General features: G+C 44.0%; 1 protein-coding gene across 1 annotated transcript in view; it reads left to right on the plus strand.

Annotated features, from left to right (window-relative positions):
• The first annotated feature begins 3,259 nt into the window (after positions 1-3,259).
• The window catches only part of GAS6 (growth arrest specific 6), a 42,333-nt gene continuing 17,700 nt past the window's right edge, over positions 3,260-27,892 (plus strand). Inside the window, exons 1-6 of the mRNA XM_086741080.1 lie at positions 3,260-3,633; positions 3,958-4,124; positions 18,294-18,318; positions 19,106-19,168; positions 25,055-25,177; positions 26,743-26,862. Of these exons, the coding sequence (XP_086597206.1) occupies positions 3,564-3,633; positions 3,958-4,124; positions 18,294-18,318; positions 19,106-19,168; positions 25,055-25,177; positions 26,743-26,862 (568 nt within the window). The 5' untranslated portion in view covers positions 3,260-3,563. The remainder of the gene's footprint in view (positions 3,634-3,957; positions 4,125-18,293; positions 18,319-19,105; positions 19,169-25,054; positions 25,178-26,742; positions 26,863-27,892) is intronic.

A 27,892-nucleotide genomic window follows, 5' to 3' on the forward strand; every position in this document is an offset into this window, starting at 1 on the left:
TTTATGGAGAAGTTTAGTGCCATGAGGACAGTTTGCAGATAGTACAAGATTCATCTGAACAGTCAAATCTTAAGCTGGCAAACAAGTATTTTGGAAGACTCTCAGAAAAAAAATAAATACTTTTCTTTTGGTCTAGTGAGGCAAATTGACTTGCTGAGAGGTCACATCAGCGACAAAACCATACAAAGATCAGAAAGGGAGAATTGTACATCCAGGGACAGGGTGGAAGCATAGAGGCAAGGAAGAGTGGGACCACCTACTTTGGTAGCAAGAAGCTGTTAGATTAGCTCAGTTGTATCATTTGATAGCACTTTTAATGTGACGGGGTGATAAATGACAGGTTTAATTTAATATACAGACATGCAAAGTGATGCACCCATGGAAGGCAACACCCACCATACGTATCCACTGGCAAAAGAACAACTCCACTCAGAAAAGAGGTCTCAGACATTTATGTTCACAGCTTTTTCAAAAGAACAGGTTAGGAAGTAAAAAGGAACCCATGCAATGTTTGGAACTGGTAAGAAAAAATAACAAAAGAAAGACAAAAGCAGGACAGCACATCTTGAATATTGCATGCAGTTTTGTCTACTTTGTCTGAAAATAAGTATAAATAGAAAAGATACAGAGAAGGACAAAAACAAAGGTGGGGAATGGCTTCTGTACTAGGGGCACAGGCTACAGTCCCACAGCAGCCTATAGATTTACTACTGCAATCTCGGTCCACGCTGCTTTGTCCTCTCCCCAAGCTGGTTCAGCACCTGCTAGAAAACACACCTGCACTAAAAAAACCTGGAGTTTCCTCCCAGGTGAGTAAAATTAAATGGCACAGCCACTTCTCTGGACATGGGCAGGGGGACACACGATGGAGGGAGGACAGTGGCAGGCAGTCCTACAAAACCTCCGCCTGCAGCTGTAGCTTCACCAGCCATTTCAGCCAGCTCTACTGCTGAAATGATCAGGTCCACGCCCCCTCCGCCTGAGGCTACTCACTGCCACCCCTGAAAGCATCTCCCTTTTGGCCTTTGTGAAGCAGCTCAGCGAGGGAACTGATCTGAATTAAAATCAATCATTTTTTTTGTGGGGAGGTTACTCTGATCAGGTTCTTTGCATGCCAGCACAAGATGCAGACGTGACCAAGGACAGCAACAAGGAACAGGGTCTGGTGGGACTGCTTCTTTGAGTGATGTCACCTCAAAGGGGTTTGGAAACAAATAATAGACCAAAGCTTCACAGCTTAGGAAAAGGGATGGTTCTGAAAGCATATAAGAGAGGTCTATAAAATGACATGGTTAAAACAAATAGGGCATGATAATTCACTATTTCTTAGATGACGAAAATTCAAGTACCGTATAAAATTATTAAGCACTGGATTTAAAACCAGTGGGAAAAAGTTCCAGTCTAGCCTTTGTGCACATTTGGGACCTTGCTGCCACTCCTGTAGGCCAGAAGTACCAGTGGATCAAAAAAGTATTTGACAGATTCATGGAGAAGAGGCACACTGGTGGCTGTTAGTGTTACAGGGGACACTAACACAGAGCTGTTCCTCTACACTTCAGAAGCTGAAAACAGAAAGAAAAGACCACACCATGGTGGTTTATGTATCTTTATAGCTCATACCTATATGTGGACTGTTTGCCATTGCCAGGCAGAAGATACCAGCTGTTCTGGTTTTGTTGGGTGAGTGGGGGCCTAAGGTGGTGGCTTCTGTAGGAAACTGCTAGAAGTCGCTCCCCTTTGTTCAGTGGACTCAGCTGGGCCTAGGGCGGACCTGCTGCTGGCCAAGGCCAAGCCAATGGGTAGCAGAATGTCCCATGATAACACCTCTGCAATAACATATTTAAGAAGGGGAAAACAGGAAAAAAAAAGGGAGAGAAGATGTGAAGCAGTTGAGCGGGGGCAGAGAGGGGGAGGTGCGAGCCTTGTGGGCCTTGCAGGCCTCACCCTGTGGCCTCCTGCGGGGCAGCCGACTGGGCCTAACTCGGTCCGGCCCAGCTGCAAGAAGTGAAGAGGGGATGAGAAGTGAATGAGATGTAAACAGGATCCTGAGAGGCGTCTGCCAGCCTGTTGTGAGGAATGGCTGCACACACCAAGGTCAGTGAAGAAGGAGGGGGAGGAGTAACACGGCTCCTGGCCAAGATTCCCCTGCAGCCTGTGCTGACGACCATGGTGGAGCAGGTTGTCCCCCTGCAGCCCATGGAGGTCCACGGAGGGGCAGAGATCCACCTGCAGCCCGTGGAGGACCCCATGCCAGAGCAGGTGGATGCCTGAAGGAGGCTGTGGCCTGTGGAGGGCTCGCTGGGACAGCTGTTCTGGAGGGACTGCACTCCGTGGAAGAGGTGACCCACGCCAGAGCACTTTCACGAAGGACTGTGGTGTATGGGTGGGACCCCACAATGGAGCAGGGGAGGAATGTGAGGAGTTCTTCCCCTGATGATGAAGAAGTGGCATGAAACAACGCACAATGAACTGACCGCGACCCCCGTTCCCTCTTCCCCCCTGTGCCGCTCGGGGGGTGAGGAGTGGGAGGGAAGGTAGTAGAGATAATGTTAAGCTTGGGAAGAGGGAGGGGTGGGGGAGGTTATCTTGTTCCCTGTCGCATTCTCCTGCTGTTTTTAGTAATAAATGAGTATTTTTCCCCAAGTCGAGTCTGTTTTGCCCGTGACAGTAACTTTAAGGATTTCTCCCTGTCCTTATCTCAAACCTCGAGCCGCTTTTCCTTATATTATCTCCCCCTGTTCTCTCAGAGGGTGGGGGGAGCGAGAGAGAGACTGCCTAGTCTGGTCCGATCGGGGCTGAACTATGACAGCAGCCTAGGAATGCTTGCTTCGAACGAGTACACTGGCTCTTGCATTTTCATGCACTTTGCTTCAAATGTATGAATAGAAACACGCTGTTCACATCAGTCACCCTGGCGGGGTTTCCTACCACAGACAGGTCCGGTGTAACTATGGATGGACTGGGGCGGCGAAGGACGGGCACGCAACACATCCATATAAACGCCATCCCTCTCCTTCCTGACGAGTTTATCCTAAAATACCAGAATAAACTGAAAATTCAGCCGTGAAGAACATACATCTCGGGGGGATGACCAGAAGCCAAGTTTCTAATTAAAGGCAGGACCGGGCTGGGTTTGGTGCCAGCTTCTCCCTCCCTCACGGCGAGCCCCAGGGCTATTAAAAAAGACGTGCCCGCCCGGCCAGGGGGGCGGGAGCAGTCTTTCCGCCAGCTCCTCGGGCCCTGCCCTCCGCCCGCCGGCCCGACCCCCGGTGCGCGCTCCCCTCCGCGTCTCCCGGGCAGGTAACGGGGGGGGGCGGGCCGGGCCGTGCCGCGGCCCCACCGCGAGGTGTGTCCCTGCGCGGCGGCGGCTCGGCGAGCGATCGGGTAGGACGGGCGAGCGATCGCGGCTCGCCGCCTGCTCCTGCCGCTGGGTTCCCCCGCCGCAGCCGCCGCTGCCGCCGCCGCCGCCCGCGCTCCCGCGGTAGCAGCGCGCTCCCCGCCCGCCGCGCTGCGCTCCGCTCCGTGCAGCCCCCGGCCCCAGCCGCCGCCGCCGCCGCCGCGCCATGCCGCATCCCGCGGCGCCCCTCGGGGCCGCCCTGCTGCTCGTGCTGCTGGCGGCGGACTCCTCGCAGAGTGAGTACTGCGGGGAACCGGGGTGCGGGGAAGGGGGGGGGGGGGGGGGGAGGCCGTCACCCAGCGTCACCATCGCTACCATCGCTCGGTGCTGAGTGCGGGGTCGGGGGGCTCCTGGAGAAGCGGCGCGGGTGGGGAGGGAGTGGGGGGTGGGATGCGCAGCTCCATGGCCGGGCTGCGGCGGGGGGCAAGGAGGGCGCTTGATGACCTGGTTTGCTGTGGTGGTGGTGGGGGGTACAGAGCGGCCAGGCGGGCTCAGCCCTTCACCGCTGCCTCCCCTTCCTCCTCCTTCCCTCCTCCTCCTCCTCCTCCTCGTCGGCCCAGCCGTGCTGCTGCGGGCCCCGGAGGCTGCTCAGTTCCTGCGGCAGAGGCAGCGGCGAGCCTACCAGATCTTCGAGGAGACCAAGCAAGGGCACCTGGAGAGGGAGTGCGTGGAGGAGCACTGCAGCAAGGAGGAGGCCCGGGAGGTGTTTGAGAACGACCCCGAGACGGTAAGGGCGGGGAGCCGCCGTGAGATTTGGGTTGGGGCCGTCCGGCTCTGTCGTCCTCCGTCTGTCCGGCTGCGGCTGGGGAAGCCGTTGGGAGGAGGAGGAGGAGGAGGAGGGGGAAGCAGAACCATCAGGTGAATGACTGGAAGGCGCAGGGCTGTAGCCCTCAGCCCTCGCAAGGGCTGTGTCCTTGCCGTCCACTTAAAAATGCCTGGGTGAGGATGGTGGGGGTGTGCAGCCCAGAAATGCCTGGGTGAGGATGGTAGGGGTGGGCAGCCCAGTCTGGCGCCTCCTGGTACGATGGAGACTGGAAGGGCCCAGCTCACACATGGCGTAAATCCATGAAGCAAGACCAGTGTGCCGTAATGCCATGGCTTCTGTGTCTGGAGACCTCAATGTCCCTCTTTCCTTCACCATGCCAGCTGTATTTAAAATCCCCTCCGTGTTCCGGCATATGTCAGAATACGGGTTTTTCAGAAGTATGCCATAAGCACACTAGAATCCTTTCGGGCCATATTCAGCTTGGTCAGCATTTTGGAATCAGTAGGGTCAGGACCTGTCACTACGACAGCAGGAGAGGGCGTGTGTGGGAACGTGGTACCACGTTTGTGCACGGTACGTGCTTCTGACACTGAGCATGGATTCACACAGTGACAGCCTGCACACCCGCGTGCGGAGCTGACTTTTTCAGCCTTCTCAAGGCTGACTGACTTTCACTTCAGTCTCCTTCTCACCTTGGACAGCACATGGGTGAAGTTGTGTTGTTTTACTAAGCTTGGCTTCCTCTTCCCATTACTGTACACCTCCTCTCCACGCTGTTTTGGATAGGCTGTTCCCCTTGCAGAGATTTTTCTGGCATTGATTTAGCAGTGGGAAGTGGATTTTCTCAGTGTTCAAACTGAAGGTTGATATTGCACAGTGTGTTCCTGTCAATGCTATGATGCTCTAGGGAGAAGATGGGACAGAGAGAAAGTGTGTGTGTGTGTGGACACACACCCCACAGGGAAGGGAGGGACTCATCAGAGGAGATGTTTTATGCTTCAGTCAGACAAGTCTTGACATGTGTGCTTCGTTAGCAGGCTCAGCGCTGGGATATACAATGGGGTAGCTTGTTGTCACAAGGCAGTAGTAAGTACGGCAAAAACATTGTGATGCTGGCTTTTCTTTTTGACAGTCCTTAATTTAGAGGTTAACGCAGACCGCTTGCCCAGGCAGTGTTTAATGGTACGCCTCTTATGTGTACGTGTAGTCACACCTCCTTGCAGCAGTGTTTGCTTCTGTTTTGCAAAACTGCGCTAATACGGAATGTGGACAATTGTACAGTTGTGAGAGTGGCTGGCACAACTTTTTCCATATTCATGTTGAATAACATAACTTCAAGCACAGGGTAAATATTCACTATATAGCAGGGAATGCTGGAAAAATATCCCAAATGGGATTTTTTAGCATTCTGGAAAAAAGGTGATCTGAGGTCACCAGCTTGGCTAACTGGCTTCTGGCCAAGAAAGTAGGGAAAGGCAGTGTATTGCTACATCAGTTTAGAGTGTGGTAGGCTGTGTAAATGTGTCAGGAATTTTTAACAACATTTGGTACTTACTTTCTATATTGAAAAAAACATACAGTTCCCTTACTGCAGTGTAAGTAGTGAAATCATTTTAGTTTAAAATCTTTTCATGTGTCATAAATTCTGTAAGATCCAGTCATGCCATTTAAGCATGTTTTGCAGGACAACACAAGCTTTCTGTCATTGCAAATGATTTTTTTTTGGTGCATTTCCTTTGTTACTGCTGCTAGGTCTCTCTCAAGTTCTGAAAACCCCTGAAGAGGTATCACTAAGGCTAGATAAGCTTCTAGTGTCTGAGCTCCCTTGTTTATTTTACATGCACTTCTACACCAAAGTATTGTATTTTGTAATACTTTTAGGTCAGCAGTGGCATAAGATTCTACCTTTTCTGAGACACAAAACTCCCAGGAGCTGTGACCTTTCTCGTTATGTACAGTAGGTCCTGCTCCTTGCTGTTACTTTGCTTCAATCTGACTGGGGAGCAAGTGTGCCGCTGCCTATCAGGGGGATTTGTGACCTTTCCTTTCCATTTTGCAATCAGTGTGTGACATGAAGGCAGGAGCTGCTGTTCAGTAGCAGTTTTCTAATGCATGGTGGCAGAGGTCACGTATACAGGCGTGACTCTACACAGGTGACTACTCCTCTGGCAGTATCAGTGGGTTTGATGGGCAGAGTATTTTCCTCATCTGCATTTTCATCTAACTTGATCTTTTCGCATCTCCTTAATACGCACCTGAGGTAATAGAAGCGTTTCTTAAACGCTAGGAAGTTATGCTGTCATTTCACTGATGCTGCCTTGGACGTCCTGTCCTGATGACTGACAGAAAGAGGAAGCTAGCTGAGACAGGCTTGACTCAGGAAAGATAAAAAGTGTTGATAAACAACGCCTGGCAGTTTGAGGAGTTACAGTAACTGTAGTCACGCTTCAGCAGATGGTCAGGCTGCAGCTGGTCCATGCTGGTAAAGTGAGGACTTTTTATTGAGCGTTGAAATGTACAGATTACTGTTGACAGCTGATGTTTCCTTGTAGTTTAGCAAGGCTGACATTCTTGTCTCTGCCTCCTGAGTCTGGTCACAGGGATCAACCAGTTAGGTCATAGCAGAAAGAAACAGCTACAGCACTTTTTGCCCTGCGCTGAGCCCTATGGCTAACCTTGTTGGAGACAAGCTGTGAGGAATACATCGGTGTGCTGCTGACCTGGGCTTTCAGGTCTGTCCACATCTCCTGGATTTCATGCCTTAGAGCACCACGTGAGCATGACTGTAGGCCTTTGGCTGTTCACTGTCCCGTGGGAGCAATAGTCTTGCAGCCTTGACAACTGAAGGTTAGTTTGAGGTTAGTTAATAGCTTGCTGCTTCTCTGTTCCACCTCAAGAAAAGCTTGTGTTTTGAGCACAAAAGCATTGTCTCTCTTCCCTGCTGCCCCCATCAGATGATCTAATGAAATGTATGAGTCTGCCTTACAAACTTTGCCGTTCTTAATTCTCTGATGGTTGTGTGAAGAGAATTTCAAGGCCTAATTTCAAGATGTGTGACTTAAAGCTGTGATATGAAATTACATTAACTGGTTCAATCAGACAGCGCCAGAAGTTCAGGTGAGATGAAGCAAGGCTGCAGCGTAGCTTATGTGATGCTTCCCAGGTAAAAACATAGCTTGGTCCAGACAATTATAATATCTGTTCAAGAACAACATTTTACACAAAGATACCTACTGAGGCAATGGAAGGCAGGGAATTCCATTCCTATTTAGAACGTAATTTACCTGTACCAGAGCACCCTTTTTCCCCTGCCTTCCATTGCTTCAGTGATCAGCTTTCCAAAGCAACATCTGCAAGCCGTCAGCAGAAGACACATGTTCTCTGAAACCTGAATGTGGGTGTTGCCACATGTGTGATGACTTACATCAGCTGCTAAGAACAGCGTATTAGGCGGGGCTAAATAGCCATTCATTTGCAGGCCAGTGCAGCTTTTGTCTTTTATGTTACGGAAAATATAAATATCAGTTTGCCCAGACTGGAGGAAGGAAGATCAATTGAAACATTTTTAGATTGTTTGGGGTTGTTTTAGGAGGCAGGACAAAACTCAGTCAGCGCCATTTGTATGACTATACATGGTAAAAAGAAGTGTGAGCCTAGGTTAATGAGTCTTGCAGCCCATCTTTTTCATGAAGCTGATTATAACATCCTTAGATATTGCTGCAGAATTCTGGGATGGTTCCTGTTTTGTAATTTCTTTTATGCTAGAGGTACCAAACAGAAAAATGAAAAGATAACATGGTGGGAAAAAAATAAGGATGGAAAACATGTTCGTGGGAGGTATGAGGACTATTTCTAAATGCGATCTATTAAAAAGATATGCTAGGTGTGATAGATGGGATGAAGTTGCAAAATACCTTGGATGGAGAGATAAGAATGTTATCTTATTTAAAATGTTGATGAGGCCTTATAAAAAGCGGTACTGCAGAAATATTTGACCTTGGTATGCAATCAAGCTATTACAGCTTTTTAACTGACTGATAAACTGCTCTGGCATTTGGTTGACCTGTTCTAAAAAATTGGTTATCCAAGTGTGTTAAACAAAGAGCAGAAGGGAATGTAGTTGCTGATGTTCCTGGAAATGTTGGATTTGACTAAGGAATAAATACAGCAAAAACATGTGCTTGTGCAACGTGTCTCGTTTTGAAAGGCTCAGCATAAGGAAGTTGTTTGAATGCAGCCTGTTGCCATTTGGTACCATAGTTTATCGGTACAGCATCTGTCACTGCTCATCATGTTTGCTGTTGTTACTGTTGAGGAGTTGCTGGTCTTCCTGCAGGTCACCATTGAAATTACTGTGCTGAATACTCTGAAAGCTCTTAGGCCCACCAGAAGCAGGTCAGCCTGGCCACCTGTGTTTACTGTTTATGGATTTGTCCCTCAACAGAGCACCATGGAAAGCCAGCTGGTTTTCATACACGTGCAGCACAAACATCTGTTTCACAGGCATCCACATGAAAAGTTCTCTTGCTTTCTGAGGGACTTGCATCCAAACTGCTATTAACATCTGTGGCTTGTCAAATACATAAAACACTGGCAGAGAATCACAGGCTAACTCGGGCTGAGGGGGTCTCATGAGGTCTTTAGCCCACTCATAGCAAGGGCAGCAGGGAGACCAGAGCAGGCTTTTTGGAGCTTTTTGCAGTCGTGTCTTGGAAATTACTGATCCTAACAAACAACAAGCAATGTCAGCATTCTTTCTGCTAGGCTGGGTTTATCAGGAAGCTGAAAGGAATATGAAGCAATATATAAGATGTTTGGTTGTGTTTCATAGGGCTAGTGGCTCATTGGTTTTATTTCTTCCATTACGTGATACGGTCATGATAACACAGATGAGGTGCGTGCATGGGCTACAGTCGTCGAAACTTTACTCTGATCTTTTAGGAGGGGTGCTTGGCAGACAATATTTAGGTCTCATTTCTAAGAATAGCAAGGTAGATACACTTCTGTAAATACTAATTGGAAAAGTATGAAGGTATGTAGGGGGAGGAGATGAGAGGAGGTAGTGAGGGAGTTAAGCAATATAAAATTTCTTTGAGTAATTTAGTGAATGTTGTGTAGTCTAGACATGAAAAATACTGATACTGTCTCTAAATACAGATGTCATGATCCCTGTATAGAATATTCCTTTCTAGATCCAGGCAAAAAGATAGATTTACTTGCTGTGAACGTTCTTCACAATATACTGATTTTTTTTTAAATGGCATTTTGACAGAGTGTGGAGGAAAGACTAGATTTATACCTAGTGTAAATTTCTGTATCTCTTCTTGTTGGTGCAGAATTCATCCCAGAGAGGGAAAGTTACCAGAGAACTCTGTGCTGATGATTTAACCTGCTTGGACTCAGTATATGGAAAAATTGGATTCCCAGGCACAGTGGTACCTGCTTAATAGATTTTGAGAAAGAAAATATAGGGAGATTTAGACTTTTGTCCAGAAATGACTTGAAGGAGAGAAGGAGGAAGTAGAAAAGTTAGAGTGCCCAGATACATGCCACAGTGGCATCCAAACTCTCTACTGGGATGAGATTTGGGTGAGCAGCAGGTGTTCTCCCTTCCCTTTCTTCCTTCTCCCTCTCGTTTCTTATAAAGGAAACAGGATGGAAGAGAGTCGTACCAAAATCCAGTGGGTCTAACTGATCTGGAGGGCAAACAGATTGGGACTGTGGAGCAGGATGCATCTAGCTACTTCGTGGTACAGATACTACGTTTGTTTGTGGTGGTGGGGTTCAGTAGCAGGAGGGTGACAAAAATACTGCCCGCCTTAGAAAGCAGGATGTATGTTTATGAGCTGAATACTGCTTTATCGAAAGTTACTGAGAAGGGTGAGCAAAGTTTGCTGTTGGTGGGAGCAGGAACAGCTCCATCAACTCTGCTGGACTCGTGCCTACCTGATCTTTATCTGTTTCCACTTGTGTGAGTTTAGCCCAGAAGTTCAGAATAGCCCTGGAAATACTGAAACACCACATCATGGAAGTATTACATGCTAAACCTTCTGTGCAGCAGGAGCGAAGTAACAAGAGAAAACAAAAGTGGCTAATATTATACTGAGGGGCTGTTTGAAGATAGGATGGAAAAGGATGCTAAGAACGGTAAATTGAAGCAACAGGATTTACAGGTTTGGGTCAAGAAGGAAGAGAATGGAAAAAGCAGATAAAGTTAGGGTAAGTAAGTTTTTTAGAGGAATAAAATAGGTTTTAATAAATACATGAGAGGGGAAAAAGCCAATTTAAAAATGAAGAAAACAGTTTTGTGGCTATAGGCTAATTTAATTTTCTTTTTATAAAAAAAAAAAAAGAGAGGAGCAGCCTACTGGGAGTTAATAGAGTTTGTTAGTGCAGCTGCATGAGAATCAGGTAAGAGAAACATTGAATCTGTATAAATTGGCAATTGTGGTTCATGTGCACTCCAAACTCTAAGTGAATGTGATGAATTACAAGCAATTACTTTCTGGTAAGTATGAAGAACAAGGCTGGAACCGCCATTGGGAGGTTTACTTTGCCTCCACTCACATTGCTTTTCAGGTTGTGCTTTTACCTTTGGGAGCTCAGCTGATTTAGTTGCAGTAAGCAATCCCCTTGCCTATTCTGTTCACTCTGCTTGCCCAGCAATTTGTTCAATTGCGTGGACCGATTTAAGTAATTGATCTAAAGAAAAGTATTCTGGAGCTGGATCAGTTTTGCAGCTGGATCAGTTCCCCAGTGCAGTTCACCACACAGCTTCACAAAAGGTTGCACCAACACAGTGGAAAGGACAGTGTGAGTTTAGGATGAGAAGGGCAGGTGCCGGAGGAGAAGCAAAAAGGGTCATTGCAGCTCATGCTGTTGAGAAAGGGAATGAATAACCAAGCCTTGGAGAATCCGATTGAAGTTTATCAGCAGATCTCCCTTCCATACCTGTACCGTCCTCACTGCTTTGTTACGACTGGCTGTTCTAGGGGCTCTCCACACATGCACGTGTCTGTGGGGAAGTTTTCTTATTTATTGCTTTGGGTTTTCTTCCTGTTCCTTTGAGTATCAGCAGCGAGACCCAGAGAAAGAGCAAAGCTGGAAAGTAAGGAGGATACCCAGGGAGGGGGACAAGTGTCGGTGTTGTCTTCACTCTGCGCATCCGGCAGGACAGAAGAGAGCGTAAATGAAGAGGTAAAAGGAGAATGGGCCCTGCTTGCACTGTACAAAATCATGTGCATCTGAAGAGCTACCACATTTGGTTAACTTCTGGAACACGGAGTCCTAGCTCAATTCCAGAAAACATTTGGGACAGGAACAGAAAAGCAAAAGTTACTTAGTTATTAAAATAATGAACAGGGAAGTGTGAGTTCAGATTCTGTCACAAGGGCCCAGTGTTGTCTCAGATGTCACTTCCCTATTTCTCACTTGCCTGTCCCCTCTGAGGCCAAATCCAGCAATGCCTTAAAGTGGCTGTTACTGTGAGGTGCAACCTCTGCAGGTAAGCAAAGTCCTAAGAAACAATATCATTAGATTACAGGAAGGGAAAAAATACAGTATTTCTTCACTTCAGTGGATAAAATGCTGCAGAGCCTGTACAAGAGATCACAAACATTTAAACCATGTTGGACGTGATCTATGATCTGTTCTATTTTAAATATAACTTAAATAATTGCAGAATAACCACACAATATAGAGTGCTGAAGGGAGACAGCCTTTTACTTGTGCTAGGTGTTTTGTCAGGTCCTTGTTTGCTTAATTTGACTTAAGTTTCTAAGTGAGTGTTTAACCACACATACAAGTATTGTAACTATTGCAACAAGTAAGGATTCAAACAAGGAACACAGAGTGAAGATTTGTTGTCAAATTGGGATCCTCTTTTCAAATTGCACATTAGTACAGCTGGAGGGAAAGTAGCCTTTCAATCCCGAAGCAGTGGAGGAAACCTCAAGGTATTCGTGATTGGATTGCATTAAGAATAACTTAAAAGCACATGCAACTGACTCATTGGAATAATTTTGCAGATTATTTTTGTTGGAAAATTTGACCCTTGGCACCAGTTACATTCATTTCATACTGTTACTGTCCAATCAAACCCTGCCTCAGGCCGCATACAGAAATCATGTCTCTGTGCCCCCTACATCTTCACAAATGTAAAGTATCTGTGTTTTGCTTGGCTGTGACGTACAGGAACTTTTTTTTTTCTTCTTTTCTTTGCTTTTATTACCTTTTTTTTTCCTTGTAATTGTGCATTCTAATCATTGGTGGGATTGTCCTCATTGCAGACCAACATCTCTTGCTGAAGTGGCGGTTGGGAAATAGTCCTGCCTCTCTGGAGAGGGTGAGGGAAGCTATGACAATAGATGCTTTTTGTTTCCAGTCCCCAGGATTCTGCAGAGATGCCTAGTCTCTATGAATGAGGTGATACTAGAGAGGGTGGTCTTGAATGCTTCTTGTTTGGTAAGATGAACCACTCGGTGGAAGGGGCAGTCATAGTTTTTGTGCAGCACAATAGTTGGACAGTGAAATGGATATCTGCAAATGGAGACAAAATCTAAAAGCCACCCTAAACAACAGTAACTCTGGTGGTAGGAGATGTGACTTTTGAGGCTGCTTCTAGATTGTAGCATGACCTGTTTGCTTCTCTAAAGCCTCACTTGCCAAATTGTGGAGAGAAGTTCTCTTTGCTCCTTGCGTGGAGAATGCACATTGCCCCAAAGCAAAATAGGAAGCAAACTAACCTGGCTGAGTGTAGGGTTCCTCACAAAGAGGAGGAAAGCTTCTGCAAGCAACATGGCATTGATTTGAGTGTAAATCTACAACTATAGGCTCTATGTATTCAAAACTGTAGCCTGCAGGACTGTTTAATAACATTGTATGGGAGGAAGGCTTAATCATTCAGCATGAAATTTGCTGTGCATCAAAAGCCTAGGGCTGAGTTTAAAAAAATGCAGAGCTCTTGAGCATTAATGAGATTTGCATTCTTGGATTGTAACAGTTAAACAACTGTTGGTACAAAAGCAAGCTCAAGTCAAACACTAAGTTATAGCCAGTCATGGTTGGTAGCGGGCATTTCTTTGCAAGGATAGTGCATGCCTGCGGTGTGGAAATGTGAGGTACGTTTATAACCAAGGAGGTCAGGCCGTTCCCAAGACAAATATTCAGTTCTGGAGGAAAGAGGAGAAAGGGGTGTCGTTATATGGAAATGAGAAAAGGGCATAATGTGGGAGTTGTCACTGCTCTCTAAGAGGTAACTAGGTAACTAAGAAAGCACTTTTTAGAAATTGCCATTGCTCATACAAGCCTATGAGAGACTCCAGTGTTAGCGGTGTTGCAGTCACGGAATCACAGGGTGGTTGAGATTGGCAGGCACCTCTGGAGGTCATCTGGTCCAGCGCCCTGCCCAGGCAGGGCCACCAAGAGCCAGTTGCCCAGAAACGGGAACAGTCTTTCTGTAGACTGTGTCTTTTATCTGCTGCCACTACAGCTCAAACATGATTTTGATGAGATTCAGTACTGATCAGGCTTACCTGACGTAGTACTCAAGCAAAACAAACAGAAGCAGTTGGCAGGCCCTTTTGGCTGAGGTTTCCAGTGTTGCCAATTACTTTAAGCAACAGTGAGAACATTTTCCTGGTGTAGACAGGGTCATTGTTATGTTTTCAGAAGGGCTATTTTTATACAGTGACTCATGTTACCGCCTGTTCTGATTTGGTGTTCTTCCATCTTCTCTAAAAACGCAGCTGGACTACTGTGTACCCAGTATAATTTCACTGACTTCTGGATTTTACCACCAAGGGAGAGTTTGGCCACAGAGTTGAAAATAGATGGTGACCCTAGTCACATTGTAGGTTTTCTGTGGCAGGGAAGCTGATGTAGGTACTTCTGCCCCTTTGACTCCACAGCCCTGCTACGAATTCTTACCTTCATGTTGCTGTTCTGCTCAGTTGTTTCAATGCAGGTTACTGTGGGGGTGGCTCCACAGAAATTATTCTGAACTATTTCACTGCAACCATTGACATTTGGAAGAAAAAACAAATAAAACTCAACAACCTGGAGGGGTTTTTTTTGGGAGGGGTGTTTGGGTTGTGGTGTTTTGAGGACAGTTTTAAACTTATGCTCTCTTTTCCTTTTAGATATCCACACTGAGTGTGGTAGTGGCTGTGTTATGAGGGTGGGAACAAGCTCTGGATGTAAGTGGGAGCAGAACTTCTTAACTCCCTGAAAAAAGGTTTGGTGTCACTCTACCCTAAAGTAAAAGCATTCACTCTTAGGTCTTGCGCTACTGTTGTGGAAACCAATAATTGTGTTTAATGCATCAAAAGACTTGCTTCTAGCACATACATGTGTTTGTGTGGAAGGAGTCGGGGCTGCAGAGCTTAAATCTTTACTGTTAAAGCACAGCTCTGTCTCCTGGACAGCAAGAAAACAGATCTCTTGAACTGAGCTGAAATAAGCAAGCCAGGACCTGCCTGGCGGGACTGGCCTCACGCTGTAGTTTCCACTTCACTGAAAGGGTGGAGACTTGTAGATAGGAGGCACTTCCTAGTCTCTCCTATTTTTCCCTTTTTACCTGAGATCTGTGCTGAGCTGTGCTTCTGGTGGCACGTGACGTGTGGTCTGCAGGCTGCCGGTGTCCTGGTGCCAAACGCTTGACTCCTAAAGCTTTTGGCGTTCCGGTTGTACTGGTTGATATGTGGGAACCAGACAGACAGAAAGTGTGTTGGGTCACAAGAAGAAGGGGTGAAAATACGTTAAGATTTTCTTGGCAGGAGCAGACACGGAGGTTGGAATTGTTGAAACCAGGTTCATGAAGGTTGGTCTCTTGTGGAGGCTGGTGCTTCTGCAAGGTTTTGTCTTCCTCTTGCATGCATGGGGACATTACTACTGGACAGATGGATTAGAAAGCATGGATTAGAAAGCTTGGTGAGGTCAGTGTCTGTACAGCAGCATATCCAGAGGATGTTTATGTCCAGTATGTATTTGTTTATAGCTTTTTATTATAAAAAACCCATTGCTCCTGCTTTTATTTTCAGCAATATTTAGGAAAACAAATCCAAAGGGGAAGTGCTGACAACATTTAAATGTTAACTTCTTTTACCAGAGTCCAGGCTGAAAATTTAACGCTTACTGTAATTCTCTGGTGACTTTTGCTACCACAGTGGTCACAGTTAAATAACCCCCATGCTTTTTGATCTTGAATCAGTGAATATGTGGTGGCTTTCGGTGAGATGTTTGGTGAGCCTGAAATTTAAGGTGACTAGCTGAGAAATCAGCAAAGTAGTAGCAGAGAATCTTTGCTAACTTCTGGTTAGTAAGCCTCAAAGCATTTCCCTTTGCATTTTTGCTGGATCCTGAAAATGCAATTGAAGACTTCTGGTGGAGGGAAGATGAATCTCAGACTTTGAACAGGGACCTGACCCTGTATAGGGCTTTCATCTTCCCTGACATCTGTGAGTCATTAGGACTAAGTGCAGCACAGACGACTGAAATGGCATTGTAGAGTCGAGCACTTACACTAGAAATAATTTGTATTTGGCTGTCTTTCTGTGCAGGTTAGACACAACTTGAATTTTTAACTGTAAAAATGTCACTTTTTTTTTTTTTTTTTTTTTTTTTTTTTTTTTTTTGAAAAGGGACTGCCACTTCCAGTTTAAGCAAGTTCCTTTTCTCAGGGTGGAAGATCATTCATCCTTCATTCTTGATTAATCTTTTGGCTGATTGGAAGTACGTTGTCATCGTATTTCCAGAAGCCTCTTGTAAGGAAAATTGATTACGGAGAAAAATGAAAAGTTAATCATACAAGAATGAGCAATGTTAGAACCTGCAGTCACATTGCTTTAAATTAGAATGGTTTTATCAGCAGATATCTAGACACAGAGAAGTGCTACTGATCAGCAAGTAGTTTTGTATAACATGAGCAAATGAGGAAGATAGGGAAAGAAGGGTTAAGTTTCTGTTAATAGCCTCCTGTTTAAATCACTTACCTCTGTTATGTACCTCACAAAGTGAAGCGTGTGGTCTTTGAGTTTCACTGTGATGTTCAACCAGCACTGAATTGATATACAGTCAGTTTTCATTCGGAAGTAAACTCTATGCAACTTTTCTAGCACTCAAATCATAATCAGAGGTCAAGGAGAAAATGAAGTTTTATGCCTTTGCCATTGCTAACTTGGAGCAGTTAGACTGGCGGTCATGAATATGAAAGCTCCTATTTCTTGTCCTCTGAGTGCAGACAGTGTTGTTCTTGCCAGTGTTTGGTTTATCCTGTTGGTGGTTAAATACAGATGCACATTCTTGTGACGTATATTGGATAAAGGAGAAATAATGAGAAAAATTGTTGGAATATTTCATCACATGCCGTTATCTTTTTCTCCTCCAGTACTGGCTGAAGTTCAGTTTGTGGTTATAGCACAGCTGGCCACTCATCTTTACTTTTATTTTGACTGTTCGACTCGTCTTTTCCAAAACCTTAAAAAAAAAAAAAAGGAGGGAGAGAGGACCATAGTGAGTTCTGAGCTCCTCACTCAGTTTGTTAACCCAAAGAGATATTGCAAAGCTCAGCCCCAAAAGATGAAAAACCCATTACCCTCACATCAGAACTGAAAATTGGAATAAGTGTCAGCTACTTCTTCATTGATGCGTTCATGATTTAGGCTGAATATTTACACAGTGCATTTCAGTGACTGGAGCATGTTTGCCAGAAGTGATCATTTTTTTTTTTTCTCATGAATGACAGCAATGCGAAACTTTTTGTTTATATGACTTTGTCAACCAATTGATTGCATTAGACAGTCCAGGTCAAATGGAATCATGGTGTGTGCCTGTCTCTGTTTTATGTACGTGTCTGTATAAAAGCATGAGCTTATCCAAACATCTGCAATAAGAGGAGAAAATAAAATAGCTTCTAATCTTGCCCATTGTGTAGACCGAATTAATTTTATAGAATACAGGATTATTTACTGTCCCTATCTCACCGCAGATACAGTGTTATATGAAAATTTCTCATGTTGCATGAAAGAGAATTATACTATGCATATGCTTTCATAATTAGCTGAGAAATGGCTTATTTTAACAAAAAAGTTAAGCACTGGTACAATCCACAAGTTTTCCTTCATTGCACGCCGCAATTACAATTTTAACAGCACTTGAACTAGTGACATATATGTTATGAAATCCAGTATGAAATGAAGTTGGAAAGAAATCCTTTTTCCTGGCCATGACTTTTTGTATTTTTTAAGAATGTGGTGTAATGATCAGCTTAGGCCAATGTCCCACCCTTCCGTGCAGCACAGCTGCATTTTCCTGCTGTTTCTCTGTGTTCGTGCAAGCAATCATGCGACTGGCAAGGTCTGACCAGACTGAATGTTTTCTAACATACCAGGTTAGATCCACATCACATCAGCAAAATGCCGCTGTCACCGTACGGCTGCACTTTGCTGACACAAGGCGGGGGACAGTAACACATGGCCATGCACCATGAGAGGAGTGGGAATACCTTTTGCAGTCCAGTTTGAGGTCAATGAAAGCCAATTTTTCCCTCCCTTGCAAACTCGTGGCATTCCCTTCTTTGAGTGGACGGTCGCCACGACGTGATGGAGTGGGCAGTACGGTAATGCGTGCTGTTAAAGGTGTAGAGTGCCAGTTCTAAGAACAAAAGGTACCCTTTTATTTTAGCGGCTACGGTGTTTGGGTGCTCCCCGAGTCCTGCGTCAGCAGAGGGCCTCCGAGAAGGCACTGGGTGACTAAATGTTTTCGTACTTTCCTTCTGGGATTTTGTCCCTAGATTCCTCTTCCTTCCCCTGCTTCATGCCACCATCAGCACCTTTACCTCTTGAATAATGGGTGAGTGGCTTCACACTCGGTCACTGCCGCTTACCTTACTTTTGACTTACTTGTCAAAAAATACCTTGAGACTGGAGCTGATGTTTCTTTCTTTTTCAAAAGACAAAATGCATGTACGACACTGTGCTGCTTCTGGCTTTGAGTAAGAAGAAACAACGATGTTTGTGTTTGGACCTTGTTAAACAACAAGACCACTAAACTAACAGCAGCTCTTAAATAGTGTGACAATAGAGGCAAATATTATTTAATAAATCTTTGCTTGTTTTTTTTTCCCACCTACAGGAATATTTTTACCCGAAGTACTTGGGTGAGTTGCAGCTTTTACTCTCAGTTTGTGGCAGTGCTGGTATGTGGTGCCTAACACTGGAGCTTCTCACAGCTAAAGTCTCTTGCTAAAGAAAGTGATGGAAATCTGATTGCAGTAAACATGCATTTCTAAGTTTTAAGATAGACTGTAGGTTTCGTAAGTGATTTTGGTTTTTTTACTTATTCTAGATTTACATTTAGATCTAGAGATCCTTTATGTGTTTTCTGCATGTTAAAATGCCAGTGTTGCATTTATATCTGTAGCTTGCAGCATTAGTAAATAATTTGAAGTCTTCTGCCTTTTCCCCTTCTTAATTAACGTAGCTATTAACTGATTTCCCTATTTAAAGAAGTGTCTTTAATGATTGATCGACTGGCTTATTCTATTGACTGTATCATAGTCATGCTATCATATTGTTTTCTATTTGTGTTTAATATGTAGTACTTAAGATCACAAATGCCAATGGTTTTAGAAAACTCCATGTGCTTTTTAGATTTTTAAAAGAGATTTAGTCAGTCAAATTTGAGTAGCTACTAATATGCTTTTAGAGTCATAGTAGTGTCTGGTAAAGTGATCATCCTCTTCAGATGGATGTACATCAGAGCTAAAAAATTTTGATGAACTTAAGAATTTTAAGGCATCTGGGACATTATAATATTGCATGAATTTTGCATCCACCCTCCAGATCCTTGCTTAATGAATCAGTAGGCCAGATATGATTTTATATGCTTTTAGTATCTGCCATATCATCATTATAATAATAACGATTTCATTTTCTGTTCTTCAGCTTGTATTCAGAAATATGGGTCGCCATATACAAGAAGTCCAGATTTCCTTACATGCGTTCATAGTAAGCATTTTTGGTTTGTATATTGTAGTTAAATGTTCTCTCATGTTACCTGAAGGAGTGGAACCAGCTCAGCTATCTCCATATTTTGTAGTATTTTAGTACTGGCCTTCCTATTCTCTAGGCTTGAGACTCCATATCGCTTGTCCTATCTGAGCAATAAAACAAAGCCTTTTCCCTTGTATAACCTGTTGCCATCTCACTGTCATCTTTCAGTGCTTTGGTATTTTATGATGCAAGACGTTTCTTTCCCACTAGTTTCCCAAGGTCTGAATAATCTGAGAAGCAAGCAGGACAAGAAATAGGATTTACCAAAAGGTTGTACACTATGCCTGGCCTTTCATTTTCTTTTATATTGAATGCTAATTTTGTTTTTTGTCTTTTTAGGAGCCTTAAAAAACTCTTATAGTCAAACCCAGGCTTGTGTCAGACTTCTTTACATTAAGATCAGTTTCACGCATTGTGTGACTGTCCTTTAAAAATTCAGATATATTTCTAAGTCAACCTGATATCTGTGTAGAAGGGGAAGGGGCATTTGTTCATCACTAACACTAGAGGTCAGATTTAATTAACTCTTCTAATACCTTCCCAGTTCCCTCTTGAAGCTTAGCAGTGCTAAAGATACAAAGCTGCATAAATATTCTGACTATGTTCTGGGAGCACATCAGTTCAAATGGGGAGAAAATAACTCTGTGTATATATTTCTTTGCATTTTTGCACCTGTGGTTCAGTTTCTTACTATAATCGAGTTTGATGAGTCATGCGTGCATACCAGTGCTACCAGAGCAAGATCAGGATTTAGTCGAGCTTTTTCACAGTTTATAAATTGCATTACAGCAACCTTTTCTGAAGGGTGAATTCCAAGGTTAAGAAGTGGTAGATCAAGACCTGTCCTGATATAATGCCGCAGTATCACTTACAGATGTTAGAGTCCTGTGAACTGGGAATTCTCAGACCTGTCCTGTGTTGGCTGTGGTATGCCAGCTAGTTCAAAGTGGGATGTGAGCCTAAATGCTTCCTTTTTGTTCATGTGTGTATCATGGCTAAGAGGTGGGAGTTCCTGCTGAAAATGGTGGCATCAACTGGGAACAGTTGTTCTAGACAGCTAATAGTGTTTTAGAAATGCAAGTCTAAAGGGTAGTGATGAAAAAATCTGAAAAAGTAGAAGCTGACTAATTGTTTTTAGGGACTTTTGCCCATTGCAGATGCAGTGGTTTGGAAATAAAATGATAATATTTTCCCCCATTAAAAAATTAGAATATTTTTAAATGGCTGAGTTTTGGCTAGCCATTGTCAATTCACAGGAGAAGTAACAGAGAAGGAGCCTGAAACGCGCTTGGAAGAATGACAGGCTTTGTGCTTGGCCAATTTCAGTGTGCCTCTTAATTTTTCACAGATGCTGCTGAAAGGCTATGTAGCTCTCTAAGGTTGTGCCTGCAGAACACATTTAAATTTTGTTTCTTAACAGCGTTTCTCCTCTCAAAACAAGGTAGTGGAAGGCTCTTTTAATCTGGCATACAAGACGTTGCACAACCCAAGGACTGGAGGATGATTAACTAGACTAGTTTATACTGGAAATAAGGTACAAATTTTAGCTGTGACAGCTTAGGGGTGCATTTGAGGATTCTCAGTTTCATAAGATCTTTAGATCAGGGTTACAGGTAGGGTTCAGCTCCGGGAGGTAAATGCAGGTGTTTCCAGCAGAGATGCCTGCATGAGCAGTATTCCCATCACAACAGAGAGTTAATCTGCAGTCAGTGGTTCTAGAGGGATTCCACCGACCAAGCTGCCTCTGCTCTGGGGAGAGCTGAATCACTCTGCGGACTCTGTTTATTGTACTGACTAGATCTCCACTGACTGCGATGAGAATTTAAGACAGTTGCTTTGCAGATAGATGCTTGCCTTACACATAGATACCTGTACTTTGGTCTGCAAATCTGGATCTTTTTCTAAAAGAGATCCTGTAGGACAGCTAGCAATTAGGGATTTCATTCTGCAAGAGTTTGGAAAACTCTACAGGACTTTTTTGAAATGAAGACCTTAAAAACACAAAAACACAATGGGATTTTTGTTAGGTTGTATGTGTCTGCTTTTTAATAGTAAGTGTCGTAATCTTTGCAACCTGGCATTTTCCCAATGAAGTTTTGATTTGCACCATTTTGTGAATATCAAAAAATAAATTCACAGTACAGAGTAATGAACTGGAAGCAGCAGTCAGTGTACTTAGGTAAAGTCTTGTTTCCATAAAGACTTAAAAAATGGAACTAGTAGTTCTATTCTCTGTCTGCATTTATGAGCTATATATGTGCTATCAAACACAGCTCAGAACACACAAAAAGGTCATGCTCTTTACTACTTTTAAAAGCTCTACTAAAAACTGTCGTGTAAATGAATGGAAACAAAAGCTCCATTTTCTCTTGCAATGGTTTAAATCAGGAGCACCTTCTATGAAGCTGGCAGAATTACACAGCTGTGAAGCCTCCAGGAGAGTGTAAGATGGTGTCTCATGTTCTCAAACCCTCGTGATAAGAGGAGCAAACTATGGGCACAGTGTTGATGCGATAGAACTGGCCGTGGTTGTTCCTGCCATTTACCGTGGGTTGTGATAGGGTGCCATTCTGCTGGGCAGCGTTGTTTCCATCTGTCTCTGCAAGGCACATCAGAATCAGACGCTTGAGGATACACCAGATAAGTCACGCATAGCCTTATTGACTTGTTTTGCTTATCAAGTGGCTTTGAAAACACTGCCATGTCTGGGAGGCTTAGTTTGTGCTGCTTCAAAAACCCAGACTCGGCTCACTGTACCTAAACCATTCTGCTTACTGTCCACAAATCCTGGTCTGCCTAGGAGAACAAGCATGCTGATCAGAGCTGCTGAGTCATGGCTCAGCTCTGCCTTAACCTGGTCTCTCCTTCCCCAACTCCACCTCTACCTCACTGGGCAGTGATTTGTCGGGTGGTATTCTGGAAGTGGCAGACAGCTGCTGTAGCTGTGTTTTCCTTTGTGTGGCCTGACCTCTGCCTTGGCTGTGGTTTTGCCCCAGCTCTGCCCAGCTGGAGTGATGAGGAAGAAAGATAATTTGGACTTGTTTGCAAAGAATGGATGATTATTTCTGTGAGGCTTTTAGGACTGTGTACCTGTGCTTTTCCTGTAGACTTTTTCCAGGTACAAGCTTCAGGGCATCAAGATGAAATACTGAAAATCGGCATTTTTTTGGCCAAGTCATACTCTGTTCCTGGTTAGCCAGGCTCTCTCCTCCCTTGTGCAGGATGGAACACCTTACTGAGGCTCAGGATAAATGCTTATCTTTTCTATGGCATAGCCCCAGCTACAAGTTGAAGCTGTGCTGGTTACAGAGGAGAACCTGAAGTTAGAGAGTGGATGGAACCACTGTGGTTTGGCTGTGTTTTGGTAAAGGGGGATGAAATCACAATTTAAAATGCAAATTCTTGCAGTTGTGGAGATTTGTGATCCTCTACGACCTTTTATAGAGCTTCTTCCTTCACTTCATCCATTTTATCCTGCTTGATTCAGCCCACCATATTTAATGACAGCCATTGGCAGTCATCTGCTGATTTCTGGCATCTGTTAGTCCTCTTCAGAAGAATGGTGGAGTCTTCATTATAAACATTCACTGTGAGAGTGACTGAGCACTGGCACAGGTTGCTCAGGGAGCTTGTAGAGTTTCCCTCCATGGAGATATTCAAAACCTGTCTGGACATGGTTCTGGGCAACCAGCTCTTGGTGGCCCTGCTTGAGCTCTGGGGTTGGACCAGTTGATCTTCTGATGTGTCTGTCAACCTCAACTAGTCTGTGATTGAAATCTAAGGCAGTCAGTGCAATCAAAAATGCTGTTCAATGCTTTATAATACATCAAAAGGAGTTGCTTCTGCCTGCACACACAGAAATATTAGTTTTTTCAAAGCAGCCTGTCGTGAAGGTGACTTTCAGGGTCACACAGAGGAAGTTAAGAAGACAAATGTAGAAGCAGTATAATCCTGACAAAAGTAGGAGTTAATTCAATTCTTAACTTCTCTCAATTTGAGAAGTCTGATGGGGCTACAAACAGTTCCTCTCCCTACATGCCTCCCTGCCACCCCGTATGCCATCAATTCACAAGTCACATTTCAGAATATCATGAAGAGTCTGAACTCGATATTGGTCTACTGGACGTTGGTCTCAATAGAATCAGTGTACCAAAGCGGGTCTTTGCTGCTGCTGCTTGCTTAGTGTGTACCCACTGAGCACTTTTTGCCCTCCAAATCTAATATCACAGACCAGACTTGGTCTTCAGAGGGCTGTTGCTAGTTAGATGCTCTAAATGTAAGTGTCTTGTCCGCTTTTTGTGAACCCTTCCTTTTGTCTGGACTGAACTGGGTTTCTGCTGAGAAGTAAGGATGTGCTGCCAAGATTGTAGGATTGCAGAAGGCATTGCTGCAGCAGCTGCCAACAGTTCCTGTATCATGCACCAAAAGGATTGGGCAGAATCATTGCTTTGTAGCTTTGCCACCCCGACTCTGGTGTAGCTGGTCAGGCACAAGAAACTGCCAGATATGTTCATCAGAAGAGAAGCCTGGACGTCATGCATTCATGTGAGAGGACTTCTTTTTCCAAGGCAGTCCATGTGCTGGTGAGCACAGAGGACGGTGGAACAGACTGTTTAACTGCTCTAATGTAGAAAGACAATGCCATCATGAATGTGTATTCATTCAGGTTTCCTATGGCTCTGGTCAGATTCAAATGTTCTCTTTACAAGGTGGCATCCATGGTAGACTGGACTGTGACTAAAGTTCACCCAAGTGTAGAAAGGCTGTAGAAGTGCCCTGTCTCTCCTGTACTCCACTGCTGGCAGGGGATATGTAAACAGAAGGGCGCTCTGATGAGGTGAGCTTTGGAGTCTACAGAATGAGCTTCTGCACTGCTCCTTCTGGTTAAGGTTGTGGAAACAGCTAACATTAATGTTTTTTAAAGATCACTGATCTAGAACATCAGTGTAACAGATTACTACTACATGATAGCTACCAACTCACATTTTGTGGGGACAAGGGTATTCTCTCATCCTTCATTTTGCTATCCCTGCAAAACACAGTCCCTGGTTGTTTTGGAAATAGGTGAGTAGGTGAATTTGGACAGGTAACTTCCATTTGTTGAGCAGCTGCATGATAGTTTGATATTTGTTTCTCCAGTCCTCCCCAAAGTACGGTGACTACTCTCTTGCTGCTTTCCTATGGAGAAAATCCATTGCCAGCTATTGGAACTTGGCTTAAAAGCCAGTGGCAGACTTTACTCTGTGTTGGTCCCATAGGAACATTGTGCTGTCTGTAAACTGGATTAGTGGTTTGCTGTTCTTATGCTGTTAACACATTGGTATTTCTTTTTTATTCTCATTCTAAGTAATAGAAAAGCCTAATTTGGACAGCTCTGACAAAAATTCAGATATAAACCTTTGCTAGCAGCAAATCTATCAGCCCTGGTAAGATCCTCAGTTGAACTACCAAAGTACTTGAAAAGAGTACCCGTTCTTCCTTGAGTACTTTAGTTGCTGCCTGCTTTCTATTTTCTCCAAAACTAGGGAGAGTAGAATTAACTTTCTTAAAAATGAGCTACTTTGAGTTGTTTTTTTCAGGATGTGCCCCTCAGCTCATTCCCTTTTGCAATGAAATTAATTCCACTGCATGTGCTCTGCAAAATTCCTGGCACAGCTTTTTCAGCATGTGAGCACTGAGTTAGCTTCCAGTTTTGCCAGGCGTGAGCGTTTGTGATAGTGATTCCCCATTAGTATTTAAGATTCTTGACTTTTAATGAGAGTGAAACACCTGGTTGTCAGTGACTTCAATGTATTGTTCTCTTTTGTTTTGGTTTGGTTTTTTATTTCTTACACAAATCAGATTTGCCAGACCAGTGTTCTCCTGATCCTTGTCATAAAGAGGGGACCGTCAAATGCAAAGATCTCAAGGGAGACTTCTATTGTGAATGCAAGCGTGGCTGGCAAGGAAAGACATGTGAAAAAGGTAATTGGGTTTTGTTATCTTTTATAGCTGTAACAAAGATGTATTTGGTTTTGCTATATTTTCAAATGGTCACTGATACTGTGCTGCACAATTAAAAGGTCACAGAATTGAACCTGAATGCCGCACCACTCATGTTTTTACCCTTCTGTAGATCAGGTAACTGTCACGTCAACATTTTTCGTATGCCTTTAATGGATCTCAGCTAGGTTAGTCTTGGCAAGGTAATCTAAGAAGTTATGCCCCAACTTTCTGTCTAACTCCTCTGAAAGACGCAGCAGAAACAGAATTGTAGTGGCTTTTCAAGCAGAACTGCCTCAAAATGCTGCTGTGAATCCTGACATAACAGATGACAGGATTCTCTGCAGAGCCAGAGAAGCTGGCCCATCTTCCTTCCTAGCTTGCCTGCAATGGGAACGGTGACTTTCCACAGGCAAGTTGGGGTCTGAGTCTGATGATGCACAGATTAAATTAGTCTGTTAAAGCCTCCTTGCTAGTAGGACCTTATTCCACATCCGTTTAATCCCACTGTGTATTTCTGTCCAAAGAGAATGTTTAGGCAGAAGCTATTTGTGCAAGAAGTTCTGGGCCTACAGAGGGCTTTCTCTGTTCCTTTATGAAATACTGAAGTTATCTTCTCTCCTCTTGTTTTCTGTCTTCTTTTTTTTCTGCCTGCAAGGCTTCCTGTCGGGGCCACTGCTTTTCTGCCTGCCAATATTGAGTAATTGCCAGGAATCACATTCAGTCAGTCCGGAGTTGTGGCAGCCAAGACAACAGGAGATCCAAAGCCTCTCCTTCCGATGTAAATATTGTGGAGAGATTATAGGATCACTCACAAGCAGCTTATTTAAGCAGTTGAGACAGTTGTCTGATCAGTATACGATCATCTTTCAGAGCTCAGCAACTGATCAGTCTGAAGCATATCCCTTCTTTTTCTTATAAAATGCCATGAAATGTACTGTTCTACCTATCAGCCAGCTCTCGAGTCCCATGTACAAGCAGGACATAATGAGCAGGTAGGGCACATCAAGGGTGAAATCCAAGCTCTGCTGCATTTATCAGGCTTTTGCTGCTAAACTTCAGTGGAGCAGGAATTAGCTCACAGTATAGCTGTGAACTTATTTGTGTTCTCATGAGTACTGTAGTAGTAAGGATATATTGTTCTTGTTTTATTTAAAGATTTCAAACTTATTGGCCATAGTATAATTATGATATAGTTATAACATAAGTTAGTTATGATATAAAATACATTAGGTATAATTAGTTTGCTTCTGCAAATGAACTTTTGAACCTCCACAGTGGCTGAAGATAACTCTTTGACATTCTCAAAGGTGCAGTGGAGATACTCAGTTACAGTTCCTTCTCTATCTTTTCTATTATTTCATGAACTTGAGCTAAATGTACTTGAAGTGTTTTAATGAAGTCGTTGTACTTTTTGTAATCATTGTGTTGCAGATGTCACAGTCTTTCTTATTTAGTCTTTCTCCTTCTCAGCTCCTATCTCACTCTCCCCCTCCAGATTATTTACAGAGGTGAAAGGCTGACTGTAGCACTTTCTTTTGATGCAGATATTGATGAATGCAGAACGCAGAATGGTGGCTGTAACCAGCTCTGCCTCAACAAGCTAGGCAGCTACCGTTGCTCATGCTACAGTGGTTATGCTCTTAAAGACAGCAAAACATGTGAAGGTAAGCTGGGCCTCTCAGTTTGCTTCAGCGGATGCTTAGTGACTTGTGACTGTATTTCAGAGAGCTGGGTGGCACTGAGCAGCCCAGGTCTACTCCCTCACCCCACAGAGACTTGCTGGTGGCTCCTGTTAGCTGGGCTTTGCTGGGGTTGTACTGGGCACTCCAGCCGGCACTACATGCCTGGGCTTGTCAGCGGTCGCACCGTGCTGCTCTCCAATATCATAACACAGGCATGATTCAGAGAGGATTTGTGGCTTGGATTGTGCTAAATTGGTTTAGTTGATCAGGCCTCATGTGCTGACACTGAGAGGAGGGAGGGCTGGCTAGGTGCGTTGTTATGATTCTTTCCAGGCCCATGGTGTCTTAGTGTATGAGCCGTTTGTTTTTCTTTTCTGTCTTTCTTATTTTAATTTGCTTCTCTAAATTTGGATATGTGCGGCAGCTAATGAATTCACATAGATACAGGTGGATAAATTCACTGCAACTGAATATTAATAGCTGTAGAGAGGCCCTAGTGAGGGCTGGCAACTGTTCTACATAGCAGCTGAGAACAGAAAGTGAGGATCTGAAGTATCTGTTGGAAACTGCAGAATGAATTTACATAAACAAAACTTAAGCAACTGAGATTTTAAAAGTGTTAAGAAACTGCATGCTGAGACACAGACTCATTAATAATCACAGGCGGCTGTTAAAGTTACGCGTATCTCATGAAAGACCAGGCAAATCTGTGTATATACCTCTTATAGATGGATGTGATGACATAGTTTGCGTGTCCGATCTGAACAACATGTTAATGCTACCAGCAAAAAAACAAAGAGCAGGATTTTACTTCTGTGTCACTTCCACTGTTTAAAGCGATGACTGTATAGATTATCTGGTATCCCTTCCTAATGGGAGCAATGGCTTAGAAGAGCCAACTTCGCTTTTGAATTGTCTTCTGGTGCCGGTTGGCATGGGCAGGAGGATGGCAAGTGGCCTCAGAATTACATTTGGTTTTGTATGTATGGATATTTGTATAATACCCTAGTAC

This window comes from Chlamydotis macqueenii, chromosome 1 (genome assembly GCF_036417535.1).
Source record: "Chlamydotis macqueenii isolate bChlMac1 chromosome 1, bChlMac1.mat, whole genome shotgun sequence".
Lineage (NCBI taxonomy): Eukaryota > Metazoa > Chordata > Aves > Otidiformes > Otididae > Chlamydotis > Chlamydotis macqueenii.